This window comes from Halichoeres trimaculatus, unplaced genomic scaffold (assembly GCF_033239565.1).
Source record: "Halichoeres trimaculatus isolate MK-OKI-2021-1 unplaced genomic scaffold, fHalTri1.1 fHalTri1_scaffold_23, whole genome shotgun sequence".
Classification (NCBI taxonomy): domain Eukaryota; kingdom Metazoa; phylum Chordata; class Actinopteri; order Labriformes; family Labridae; genus Halichoeres; species Halichoeres trimaculatus.
Window position 1 is genome coordinate 1,093,722 of NW_027437201.1, and position 14,179 is coordinate 1,107,900.

Here is a 14,179-nt window from a genome sequence, read left to right on the forward strand (position 1 = left end):
TGTGAGCAGCTAACAGAGGCTGTTTTGTGTCGTTCAGTTTATGTGAATATCTGCAGCCAGCTCCTTCTCTGCTCACAACATAATGACGTGAGACTGTGATACACAATGTTTCTGCAGACGTGTGTGTGTGTAGTTTTATGTGATGTTTTCATCATCAGATGTGGCTCTGTGTCAGTCTCCTCTCTGACTCTCAGACCTGCCCACTCACAGCAGAAACCCACTCATGCAGGAAAGTCTGGACAGACGGCTGAGCCCTGCCTGCTTCACTCAGCTCACACAGAGAGCTCCCATCGCTCCACACCAGCTCAATGTGAGCTCTCTGTGCCCCTCTCTTTAAACACATGAGCCTGAGCGTGCATGCCGGTGGTTTGCTGTGTGTACATACTGCTGTGCTGGGTCACATGATCTGGAGTTTCCCCTCCAAACTCCTGTTGTAAGTTATGAATCACAGTAAACATATAGTCTGTAATCTCAATCATGTAATGCATTCTCTCTTGTCACTGCTTTAGACCAGCTGCCCACTCCAGATCAGGGTCCAAACCATGGCTCAGGCCCCTGATCCCTTTAAGAGTCTGCAGAGCAGCTTGGACCTGGTTTTGGGGTAGATTCTTCTGGTATGATGAGAAAAGTTGGAAAATGAGGCCCTGGTTGAAAATAGCTGTAATTACCCTTTAAGTGAAATAATGTTGTTGAAGCCGTAACTGAAAATAGCTCAGCTGGAGTTCACTACAAGCAAAGATTAAAGCTCAGAGCAGAGAGTTTCACCACCGCAGCTCCAGGTTTAGATCATTACACCAATCATAGCTGCTTTAAAGCTTGGATACACACTTCTCCTCCTCACACCGCTCAGCTCCTCACACTCCTCCCCAGCTCCTCTGAGCTTGTTGCCCCCTTCCTCTCAGCCCTCTAAAGTGTAAAAACCTCAAGCTGTCTCTGGTGTCAACACAAACAGCAGCTCGTGGTTACCAAGGTGCTTTTCAGCTAATACCTCACAGCCAGCTCCTCACAGCTCCTCAGCACTCCTCACCACAGCTCTCCTTGGAAAGAGATGACTGTGGTGGTGACATCAGAGCAGGAGGGCGGGGTTAATTTTCCATGAAGGGGAAGCACCTGGCTCTACGGCGGTGGTCAGACCCCCGCACGCCACGTCAGGGATTACACCAGCATGAATCACCATCCAGAGCATGAAGCCCCCCACCCACACACACACACACACACACACACACACACACACGCACACACTCAGCTCTGTACTTTCATAACACAGCTGATCCTCCACCTGGTGAGGCATCAGGGGCTCAGAGTGGGTTTCTGCTGTTTTCAGCTTTATTAAAAACACTCAGTGATGTTACTCACTGCTGCAGAGATATAAAAATAGACTTGTTGGGAAAAAAAAGAACCGTTGAACACCTGGAAATCTACCTGATTCAATGGTTAAGTCTGACTGTTAGAAGCCATGATATTATTACTTGTTTCTGTTTGGGTCCAGAAACGTGGAAAGTTGCCTTTAAAAAAATGTGTTTGACTGAGGAGGGAGTGGAGCTGAAGTGTGTCCATCGTGAGCAATTACGCATGGGTAGACCAGAGTTTTATGATTATTGGTACCACGAGTCGAGCTCATAGGTTGTGATCTCATGTAAATTAACGTCCTTTGTTATGAAATAGTCACTTTTTCACACACAGCTCACGTTTGTATAATATTACGAGGAGTGAAACAATCATCTTCACAGTGAATCCTGTAATCAAAGAGCTTCCTTGAAAAAAATCTGTTCTAAAAGTTTGATCCAGTGTCGACTGAATGTTCTCTGCGGACGCTTTATCATGAAGATGAGAGTACATTAGAAAGCAATACAAGCCTCTCTATTTTTTTTTTTTTTTTTTAAGTAAACCGATAGAGGAAACACATTTTTAAATGGAGAAATCATCTGACAACTCGGGCTGCTCTTTCATAGCAAAGTATTTTATAGATTGGGAAAAACAGTGAAATGTTAGAAACATTCTTGGTGTCATATCTAATTCAACGATCTAAATATTAAGACATCATTTTGAAAATACTTTGCGCTTATATGATCTGATAACTTTCCTCTACAGATGGATTTCCCTCACTGCACCCTGCTCCCCACTGACATGAAACTTGCGTACAGGAACTCAGACCTGGCGTGGGATTTGAGCACACCCAACGCCCACGTGCAGATTGGTAAAAGCTGATCTGTGCGTGAAAAGGAGCGTACACCCATTTTTGGCTACTCGCGGGTTTGATAAATGAGGGCCGGTGAGTTCTCAGTAGGATGTACTTTGACTTGTATCGGTCTGAAAAAAGTGGTATGCGACACTCCAATCTTTTTTAATTGAAAAATTTTTGCACGATAGACTGTTTATAAAATGTGTATAAATGTGGCTTTGCCTGTTACCATTGTATGGTTGATTCCCCTGTCACAGGCTCCGCCATTGTTTAGCCAGAGTCTGTGCCATAGAGACTATGAGGGACTCAGAGAGAATTTGAGTGGAGCTGGGAGACAAATTTTTTTTTTTTTCCTCTGGAGTGTCTAATCTCTTGTTGGCTGACATATTTTACTATTCATGAAAATAAATAAATAAGTAAATAAACTTTTCAGAACAAAGAGGACTGAAAACACAACACAGCCCAATAATATCTTTTTACCACCACAGCATACACATAACAGAAACATTTCTACTAGGTGTATTTTTTTTTTTAAAGTTTGACCACAGCTCATCTGGAATGACTGGGGAGACAGAGTTTTTGACCTATACTGCAGCCAGCCACCAGGGGGAGCAGACTTGAGGAGACCTCTTCGAGCCAAGCAAGATGATGTCAGTTTTTTCACAGTCCATGGTTATCACCACCATTTGTAAGAAAACCTCTTAGTTGAATTAAACACCAGAGAAACAACAATACTGTCCTGGACGTTTAAGTCATAGCAGCACCACGCTGTTTGACAGGAGTATGACACTGTTTAGATGGTGGTAAATAATAACAGTAAAATGTGAGAGTAGAAAGGCGTGTGGATGTTCACGACATTATTTGGGCTCTCACTGGATCATTATAACAGCAGACTGATACACAGTCTGAGCCTTTCTTCATATCATCGGCCTCTCAGTGAGAAAAGTCACACCTCACTGTAGATGACGAGCCAACCTGCACTCCACACATCCATCCTGATGGAGGAGGGGGTGTTGTCCCCTTAGGCCGCCTGTGCCCGCTCGGCTGCAGCACTCCATAACATGTTAAGTGCCTGTGTTGATATTTTAACGCATGTATGAGAGCCTGGCCTTGTTAGGGGAATGTCACACGCTACCTCAGAGCAGCAAGAGTATTTAACAGCTCTCTGAGTAACCGTTAAAGGCTGTGACCCTGAATGTGTCACCACTTTAGCCGTATATACTCCTCTACAGTAGCAGGCGACCTGCTCAGGAGCTGACAGGAGGACGTTATGTAAGACAGGAACAGGAAGTGGAACCAGATTAGTCCTAGCTAATGGCATCTTTCACTAAAGTTTGCATCTTTTATTTCTGTAAATGTCTCTTTATTCAAACCTCGATGCCATCCTAATGTTAATACTTAATCATCTCAAACAGCCTCCAGCTATAGCTCAAAGAACGGGCTTCTGGGAGCCCAAACTGGCCTTGACATAAGATGAAATTCTGGTTTTGAGGTGAACAGAAGCAGGTGAGGTGGTGCAGGCGAATCCCTGAATCCAACACGTCTGTCCTCAAGCAGTGACAGTGGCTGTGAACAGGAGGGAGCTAACAGATCACTTCCACGCAGGCAGGTTGATTGAACGAGCAAATCAACGAATGAATCAGTCCGATTCATTCGTTGATAAAAGCTGAAAAAAACACTGAAGCATTCAAGTGTTTTTCACAAATTATCCTCTATTGAGCCTCGCTGGGTGACGTCAGCACGCCATCAGTCAGAGAATCGAGGAAACGAGTCATCACAGTTTCAGCTGCTGCTTTTGTCATGAAGACTTTTTCTGCGTTTCCTCTCATTAGGTGAACACAGAGCACTGAAGAGCCAAACACGGGCTGGGTTTATGAGTCACCACATCTCATCAAAGACGCTTTCTTCTGGAGACACAGCCTCTCAGGTCACTCTGTTCACCTAATGTCCTCTATCAGACCACCAATGAGGGACAGGTCACAGTGATCTGTCTCTCAGAGAGGGAACACACCAGCTACCATCTGGAGACACACCCACAGAGACTGTGAGAAAGGCACAGGGCTGAATTTGCAGATTAAAAGCTGTAAAGGACATTTAATGTGCTGACTCTAAACCTTGTTAACAGTCTCTGTGTGGTTGTGTCTTTCTGTGCCTTTCCTCCTGAAGAAACCCTTCCTGGACAAACTGACTCAACCTGTTGCAGCAGGTGACCTGTGAATCTCCTGGCTGATGTAAAGGTGTTTTTTTCTGGCTAACTCTCGTGCATCAGTGTGTGAGAATAAAGCTTTGTCTCTGAGACAGCAGCAGGTCCTGAATGAGTCACTCTGTTGTGGAACAAAACCCGACGCTGAGGATGACAACAGAGGCTGATCAGAGCTGCATTGTTCTCTGTACCAGCTGAGCAGATCTCTGAGAGCGGATGGAGGTGATGGAGGAACAGCAGCACCTCTTCTTCATCATTCAGGACTTTTAGGGCCAGGACTTACTGCACCCTGGAGAGCCTGAATAACCAGAAAGAGGAATGAGTGAAGAGTTCTCTGTTTCAAAATCACATCACTGCATTATGCCATCGCACCGCAGCACGTCAGATCAACCAACAGATGACACATTCAGAGAGCGCGGGGAAATCTGAGGTTTCATTATGTCTACCTCAGCTCAGAGGAAGTGGGAGGTCAGACTCTTCTTTCCAGTTTCTGAATGAAACCTGATGCACAGCTTCTGTCAGCTGATGATGCTTCACAGACCAACAGAGGACAGAGTCAGACTTTCTGAGTTAGACGCAGCGTTCATGTTTTTTTAACAGCTGGAAACAAGAATCAGGGAGGGACTCTCAGGATAACTCAGAATACTACACGATGTTAATCTAACATCACAGCATGACCTTTGAGTTTAAAAGCGGCCCTGCATTTAAAGCATTTCTTCTACAGGTAGCCCTGAGAATAAGGGTTTTATAGTCTAAAAACAAAAATGTTAGAGAGCAGGAACAGATCCTGGAGCACTGATAAAGTAAGGTCCTCCTCATATTCTCTCAGCTAGACTCGTATTTATGGAGGGACAGGTTTATGGTCTTCATCAGACTCCTGTTAGCTTATCTGGACTCTCAGTCTGGATATAAAGGGTTAAAGCTCGACTTCAGAAAAGTCTGAGAAAATCTAAAACACACACTAAAGTGCCCTTCTGGGAGCAAAATATGTGCATGTGTGCAGAGAGTACTCTTGGGAGCCAAAATGGCACTCGAGAGCCCTCTTGAAACATAAAATGTGCACTGAAATGCCCTCTTAGGAGCAAAAATGCACACTTGAGTGCCCACCTTGGTCAAAGTGTGCACTGAAGTGCCCTCTTGGAAGCCAAAACACGCACTAAAGTCTCCTCTAGGGAGCCAAAACACACGCTTAAGTCTCCTCTAGGGAACCAAAACACACACCAAAGTCTCCTCTAGGGAACCAAAACACACGCTAAAGTCTCCTCTAGGGAACCAAAACACACGCTAAAGTCTCCTCTAGGGAGCCAAAACACACGCCAAAGTCTCTCTAGGGAGCCAAAACACACGCTAAAGTCTCTAGGGAGCCAAAACACACGCTAAAGTCTCTAGGGAGCCAAAACACACGCTAAAGTCTCTCTAGGGAGCCAAAACACAGGGTTAAGTGTCTTCTAGGAAGCCAAAACACAGGTTCAAGTCTCACCCAGGGAGCAAAAACACAAGTTCAAGTCTCTTCTAGAAAGCCAAAACACAGGCTTAACTCTCCTCTAGGGAGACAAAACACAGATTTAAGTGTTCTCTAGGGAGCCAAACACAGGTTTAACTCTCCTCTAGGCAGCCAAATCACAGGCTTAGGTCTCCTCTTGGGAGCCAAAACACAGGTTTAGGTCTCCTCTTGGGAGCCAAAACACAGGATAAACTCTCCTCTAGGGAGCCAAAAACACTGGTAAAAGTGTCCTCCAGGGGGCAAAAACCCAACTTAGAGAGTCCTCTAGAGAGCCAAAACACAGGTTAAAGAGCCCTCGAGGGAGCCAAACACAGGTTAAAGTACCCTCTAGGGAGCCAAGCACAGGTTTAAGTGCCCTCTAGAGAGCCAAAAACACTGGTTAAAGTGTCCTCCAGGGGGCAAAAACCCAGGTTAAAGAGTCCCCTAGGAAGCCAAAACACAGGATAAACTCTCCTCTAGGGAGCCAAAACACAGGTTTAAGTGCCCTCTAGGGAGCCACAGCACATGCTTTAGTGCCCTGTTGAGTCTAAGCTTACCCTAAAGTGCCCTTTTGGGAGCCACAATGTGCACTAAGTGCCTCTTGAGAACAAAAACACTAGCTGAAGTGCTATCTAGGGAGCAAAATCTTGCATCGAGTGTTGGTCGTAAAAACATATCAAAGTGAAGACAAAATGGAGCTAAATGCTGCCTTGGTGGCAAAAGGGTTAGCCTTAGCCTCTGCTGTCATGCCCCTGTTTAACATATTGAAATTTGCAGCCCCGTGATAAGTTGTTGCGTGTACCTTAGTTTCTTTTTGCCTCTGCCCTTCAGGAAGTCTGTGCACAATGCTGTTTGAAGTGAAACATGCCATTAACATATACACGGAGCAGAAGCCTGGAGTAATCAGGTAAAAACCCAACACAACAAACCAGAGTGTGCACCCCCACCCCCCAAACCCCACAAATACTCACACATACACACACACAAAGCAGGAAGCAGGGTTAGCGGTAAAAAACTGAAGCCATCACCACAAACATCTGACATAAGCAACAGACCACAGACAGACAGACACACACACACACACACACACACACACACACACACACACACACACACACACACACACACACACACACACACACACAGATTCCCCCTCAAACTGAAGAGAATCAGATAAGTGTGCTGTTGGAGCTTCAGGGCCGAGCCTTTATCTGAAGCATCAGTGTTTTCTACAGAGGGGCGCAGCAGCTGAAGGACTGACAGGGTTTAGAAAAGACACAAAGCTCCTTCCCTCCCTCTCTTCCTCCCTCACACTCACATGTTCTCTGTCATCTCCTGTTTGTCTGCAGCCTTAAAAGACTGCATAAAGTCGTCTTATCATCCATGGACTGGATTGTGGAGGATTTTCTCCCATAAACTGAGGCAAGCTTTACCCTGGTAGTTGTAGTTTCTTCCAAACATCATGTTGAGGCAGGGCTCACCTTGTCCTACCTGGATAAATGTTTAGCCCAGAAAGACAAAGAGTAGATACTTTGGCTGACTGACGCAATCACACAACGACAGCCCAAAGGATTATTTTCAGGAGAAAGATGCAAATTAAAGACATACAAAAGTCAGAAACAAATGCAACAAATGAAACACTCTGCATCATAAAGAACCTGAGTTCATAAGTGTGCTGCAAAAAACAAGCACTAAGCAAAGAGGCTGAAAATAACTGCCTGATCCTGAACTTGTAGACTCTTTGATCCTGACAGAGGTCACCAAGACATTACTCTCCGTGTCAGACACTGTAGTCAATCTTTCCATAAGCCAGTCAACAGCTCATACACCACATAAAAACTGAAATCGAATCAAGTCTTGGTCTTATTTGTAGTAACCAATGTGTTATTAGACTTAATTTGAGCCAAATTCACTGGATCAGTCCAGAAAGGTGTCTTTTATAAAGATTTTTAGAGACAAAGAGACGCCTGACATGGTAAAAAAATTCTGCCAATACAGGAAGAAAATTACATTTGTTTAGATAACAATAAAAATCTTCCAATCCACTGGAAACAAATCCTCCAACATGTTCAGGTTGATTTGAGATTCACTCTGGGTTAAATCAAGAGGAGTTACCTCAGAGTACTGGGGCTGAGTTTTATGAACACCGAGGTCACAGGAGCTGCACAGCTCCAACAAATCTCCTGATTTTAATCTGAAACTGTAAACCCCCCTCGCTCCAAGAGTGTCATTAGGTGTTCAGCTCTAATTAAATAATAAACCTGTGATAAATATCTGCTCTCTAAATGAACACCCACTTCCCTCTGGCTCTCTGCAGACACACACCAGTTCATGATCCTTTGCAGGATGCACCCTCTTCAGACTGAAAGGTCCTCCACCAAGAGAAGCAGCTCCACCCTGCTGCCCCACCCGCTCACTGCATACCTCAGACTCCTCCAGAGGAGATAAGAGATGTGCTTCAGGTTTATACACCATATCAGATCCAGACTGGACTCAGATGGCTCTGCTCTGCTGACAGAAGCTCATGCCTCCCCACATTCAGGCAGAGACTCCACACAAACAAGCGCAGAGCCGAGGAGGAGTCGTGACAAACCAAGCGGTGAACTCACAGGGACACACAAAGTTAAAAAGTGGGAGGTGTTTCTGAGTTACCAAGCAGAAGGGGGAGGCAGATGGGAGGAGGAGGGGAGTGTGGTGGGTGTGCAGGGAGGAGAGCGGCGTGCTGGGTGCACTCACACAGAGAGGAGACCTGAGAGTATGACAGGAATGTGTGTGTGGAATGAGGAAGTGTGCGGCCGGTCAGCGAGGCAGCGGGGTGAGAGTTAATCTGATAACCACAGCACGGGAAAACGATTCATTAGAGCATCTGTCAATGCTGTCTTTATCTTCCAGTGTGTGTGTGTGTGTGTGTGTGTGTGTGTGTGTGTGTGTGTGTGTGTGTGTGTCACACTGTGTCAGTGTGTGAGTCAGAGTGTGTGTCTCACCCCGGGTCACTATGTGCGTGTGTCTCTGAGAGCTTGACTTTATCATTAAGTCAAAACACTTTCTCAGAGTTCAGAGTCAGATTAAAAAGTAAAGACCTCATTCAGAGACTAAGTTTGAAGATGACTTGTTGGTTCTTACCTCTAAGACTTGGACGTAGCTGGAGGGGAACCAGCCCCTCTCCCCGTCCCTCTCGCCCTCCCACCAGCCCCCAGGCAGAGCCTGGACCACCTTGATGACCTCCCCAGCCTGGAAGCTCAGACCCTGCTGGTGCTGCTCCCCGCTGAACGGGTACAGACTCTTACAGAAAGACCCGGACATCTCCAGCTGGACTCTCGAGGACGATGATGGGGATGGTAGTCCAAGCCACTCCTTGTGAAGAAAAACAAACTTTTACAGCAGATGAGTGTTTAAATCCAGAGTGTGTCTCGAGCTGCTCACAGAGAGAAAGTTGTGTGTGAAGTTGGTGAACAGGTTGTTCTCCTGTTGTTGTCCTCCTGCTCTCCACTCTGCTCCTCCTCTCCTCCTGTCTCACCATGGACTGCACAGAGCAACCTCCGCCTGAAGATACGAGAGGGAGCAGCATCAAGCTGAACAGAGCAGGAGGACAAAGCAGAGGACACATGCTGCTGCCTTCAAAATAAAAGCATGCTCAAAGTTCCTATTGTCCAACACAAACCAAACATTACTTTATATCCACTCTCACTATGCATAAGATAAGATTAGAAAGATTGAAAGACCTCTTAGACGAGAAAAGGAAATTAATAATAGAAGTAAATAAAAACAATAGTTTTTGAGTTTCCATAAATACACACACACACACACACACACACACACACACACATATATATATATATATATATATATATATATATATATATATATATATATATATATATATATATATATATATATATATATATATATATATATACATGTTTACCCGTAGAATCATAATGGTGAACTTAATAATAACAAATAGCAACATTTATTATTTTGGTGGAAGGATCAGGTAAAAAAAATAAAACAATAAGAAAATAGCCCTTTTAAAACAATTTTTTTTTACAATAATACTTTGAGGTAATTATGACTTAGTTTTTCATACTTTTGACTAAATATCTCAGAATTTCTATTTTCTGTTATTATAAGGCAATTTTCCTTTTTTTTCTTTTGGGCTGGTGTTAACAAATATCCATATATAACTGACATAGTGACTCTTAATTTTGACTCAGTTTCCCATAGATGTTGTTTTTTCTTTTCTTTTATTCTTAATCCCTGCACACGTGTATGTGTGGCGAGCTGTTTAACCATAGACTGTAAAAAAAAGGGAAAAAAAAGACCGTTGACTCACTTGGCAGGATGTAAGGTACCTACCAAGGGGAAACATCCGGTCAGTAAAAATGAAGCCTATGAGGAAGTTCTAAAAGTTGCTGTTCATTGAGAATCCGCTTGAAGCTGGCTGCAGAAAGACTGGAGGTCACGTACACACCCAGCCATAAAAAATGACTTTTACAGCATTAAAATGCAGATTTATAGCCTTGTTCAAAAAACAGCTTGGGTCTAACACGCTGATAACATATCAGCACAAACTGTATGTTGAGTGATTTTTTTCATTCTCTGTGGTTTATAAGTGATCAGGATCGTTTGGTTTTCCTGTCAGAGGCACCACTCAGGTCACGTGACTGGCAGGCATCCTATGGCTGCTCAAAGAAAAATTCACAGCCCGCGTCATAGCTAATGTGGCTGCGTCCACGTATTGGCTTCATATCAAGGTTTCAGGAACATACAGGTGATGTTGCAGAGGCTACGTTCATGTTTTATACAGTCTATGGCACCCACAAAAAACTGCTCCCCCTGGTGGCTGGCTGCAGTGTAGGTCAAAAACTCTGTCGCCAGTCATTATTATGATGACAGTTTTATAATTAAAGTTCCTTGTTTTAATAGTGTTCTGTCTCTGTCTTGAATTATATCGGTATAACAATGATTTGTGATTATATAAAGTATATATCCTATGTATATCAATGAATATATTATATATACCAGCCGATATTGGATATCAGCTTTTTTTTGTCCCCCAGTATTGGTATCGGCATCGGCCCCAAAAATCCCATATCGGTCAGGCTCTATTATATATATATATATATATATATATATATATATATATATATATATATATATATATATATATAAATACACCTTTTGTCATCTGGCTCCACTCTGACTCTCTCGAAGTCCATCATAGCCTCTACTGCGCAGACTCAGGCTGAACAATGCTGGTGCCTCAGGCAGGGGTCTTCTGGCTTCAAACCCCAAAGATTAAAGGTGGAGGTGTGGAGCCGCTGTCCTTTAGACGTACAGTCTATGGTTCTACATTTAACAGCTCATTTTAATTGGACAAAAATATATTGTAGATATCTGTGATAAGAAACTCCATACACACTAATGGAAAAAAGTGACTTAAATATGCCTTGTCGGACTTGAATTACAGATATCGCAGATTCACATTTCACCCAGTCACAAATTTAAGATATCTGTACTTCACATTTCACTAAGTCGAACTTACCTTTTAAACGTCGAAACGACATGACATAATGTGCGGACAGTGACGTCATATTATCATGCCCAAACTGTTAACGTGCTAACAGCAGCGCTAGCTAGCTCCGTCAGAGAAGTTAATAATACAGAGCTTGTGAGATTAATTACGCTGCTAATTTGTTGTCCATGAAAATAACAAAGTCCTTCAAACATTTGACATCTTCAGATAGAAGAACTGACTCCTCACAGTGTGGTTAAATTCATCTATATTACACCTAAAACGAATGTTTCATACCGCGTGTGACGTCCCAGGTACACAACTTGGCCTCCCACACACACTCCAGGCTCTGTCTGGCTCTAAATGGACCATCAGTGATCAACTAGATGAACATCATGCTTGGTTAAAACTACCTGAAACTAGAGATTGAGACTCTGAACTCGTTAAGGAAATGTTTTTAGGGTGAAGAAAGAAGACATATAATCTCATTTAAAGATTAGGCTTTTTTTAGATCCTAATTTCTGAAAATGTGTCCGTAGATAACCCGGGGTCTGAATATAAATATGAATTCTGTGTCAGTCCGCTGCTTAAATAAATATTTACCTGGCGCTGCGGTTAATTTTCTGACTGTCACTCCTGTAAAGCACTACAGTTTACTTTATTTTGAAAATCCTAACCGGAAACGTGGTTGTTTGTGTCGGTTGTCTTGATGATAGTTCTTTACTTCTGCAACTCTTTTCTTCTTCACTTCTCCTTCTTTTATATTTAGTCTCCCTGTTAAAAGATGGTGCATTCAGTGTTAACACCGCCATTTTTTAACAACTGTTTTATTTTGGTCCGACTTTTTTATTTGTTTGATTGTTCAAATCAATGTTTTATCCAGTTTAGTCTGTGAGAGAGGGAACACTAGCACAGAGGTGAAGATAACAATAGGCCATCAAAGAAATGTTAGAATGAATGTGGTTGCTGTTGTAGAGTAAAACAAGAAAAAAAGAAACATAAAAGAAAAATCAATATAAATTAAAATAACCAAACGGAGCACTGTGAGTTTGCCAAAGAGAAATCAAAATACTTTAAATTAGATAAAAAATGACATTGGAACTTTATTTTGTTTATAAAGACCTTTCTGGAGCCCAAACTGCTACAGATATGAACATGAAAATATTTCGTAACCTCTTACACTTATGGAGTTCCTCATTTGGCCTGCAGCCTGACATTGAGAAACTGCTCAGTTTACTGACGTGCACAGATATTACAGCCTGCAGAGCTCTGCTTCCTCTTTTCATCTGGTTCATTACCAAAAAGAAATGAACCACCCTGCTGAAATAAAACGAGGCTCCATGATTGATGTAAACACAGGTAATAACACCACAGGGTGGCACTATTTCTGAGTTGAACTGAGCATTCAGAGCAGAATTAAAGATGTTGGTGCTTGAAAGACAAAAACCAGAGCAGAGATGAATGTTTGCATGGAGTCAGTTTGTTCAATCAGAAGCTCCGCCTCCTGACTCACACATTGCTCTGTGTGGTGTCTGCTGGTTTCAGGAGCATGCAGACGAACATGGAGACCATTTGTTTGGTTCTCAGGTTTCTATGGAGACTGTTGGTTTATGAAATTGCTGCAGACGATCATTCACACACTCCCAGGCTGAGGAGCTCCAGGTTTCAGCCTCTCTCTTCCTCTTTCCCAAACACTTCAGCGATCTGACAGCAGATCTTTCCATCTTAACTCTCACACCTTCCCCCCTCTGTGTCAGGTACGTAAAGACTTCATCATGGTGTCTTTAAGGACAGTTCTGTTTCCATTAAAAGTGAAATGATTCCAGTTTGTCTCCAGGTGTTCACAGCACATCAACATGAACTCTGAGCTCATCCGTCAGAAGCTTTCACACATGAACCCGTCAAGCTTCTCAGAGAGAGAGCAGCAGGTCTACAGAGCAGAGGTAGGCCTCTCCCCCGTCACATACTGAAGTCCAGGAGCTCACCAGAGGTCCCACTTTAACCTGAATGTTTTCTGCAGAAGATGATCCTGAGACAGTTTATCCTCCTGAAGCTGCAGAGTCCTGTTTATATATCCATTCAAGACATGAAGAGGTGGCTGCGCAGAGGACGGAGCTTCAACAGAGAGTGAGTCTAACACCATCACCATGCACCACCAGGTACCTTAGTTACTGTGTGAAATGAAGCACTAAACAGACATGTTCTTCTCCTCAAAGGTTCCAGAAGTTAGCAGAGGGAGTGACAGGAAGAGAGCTGCTCATGGTTGAACTGGTAAACCCAACAAACTGAGACTCTGTTGATGTGTGAGGGTTTAAATGAACTCAGTGAAACAGCTAGGGGGCGTGTCCTCTGTGCAGGTCTGGAGCTCCACGAGGCGTCTCTGTGTGGATCAGATGGAGCGAGAGATCAGGGAGGAGCTGGAGACAGAGACACGTCTGTCACAGCTGCTCAGGAGGAAGGTACACATCAGATCTGACATATCAGAGCCTGTTTCCACTCCTCTTCCTCCTCCTCTTCCTCCTCCACTCCCTCCTCCTATTCTTTTTCTATTTCTGTCGTATGAAGGTCACTCTGCAGGGCCTCCAGATGTTCCTCCCAATCGTCTGCTCCAGAGCAGTGCAGGACGTTAAAGTCCTCCTCCTCCACCTGACCAACAAGCTTCTCGTCTCCTTGGAGGTGGACACAGGGACGCGTTACAAACGGGCTCTGATCATGAAGCTCCAGAGGTGGACCCAACCTTTAGCCCCTTGGGTGGTGCAGACAGCTCTGGACTTCCTCTTGGATGATCCAGATCCT

The 14,179-nt window shown here is 43.8% G+C and overlaps 1 protein-coding gene across 2 annotated transcripts in view; it reads right to left on the reverse strand.

Annotated features, from left to right (window-relative positions):
- gas7b (growth arrest-specific 7b) overlaps positions 1 to 9,410 on the reverse strand; it is a 51,606-nt gene extending 42,196 nt beyond the window's left edge. Inside the window, exon 1 of one of the 2 annotated variants that reach the window (XM_074663694.1) lies at positions 8,992 to 9,410. In XM_074663694.1, the coding sequence (XP_074519795.1) occupies positions 8,992 to 9,171 (180 nt within the window). In that variant the 5' untranslated portion in view covers positions 9,172 to 9,410. Of the gene's footprint in view, positions 1 to 8,292; positions 8,419 to 8,991 lie in introns of those variants that run through there. The other variant, XM_074663695.1, reaches the window with a different exon arrangement.
- Positions 9,411 to 14,179: the final 4,769 nt, after the last annotated feature.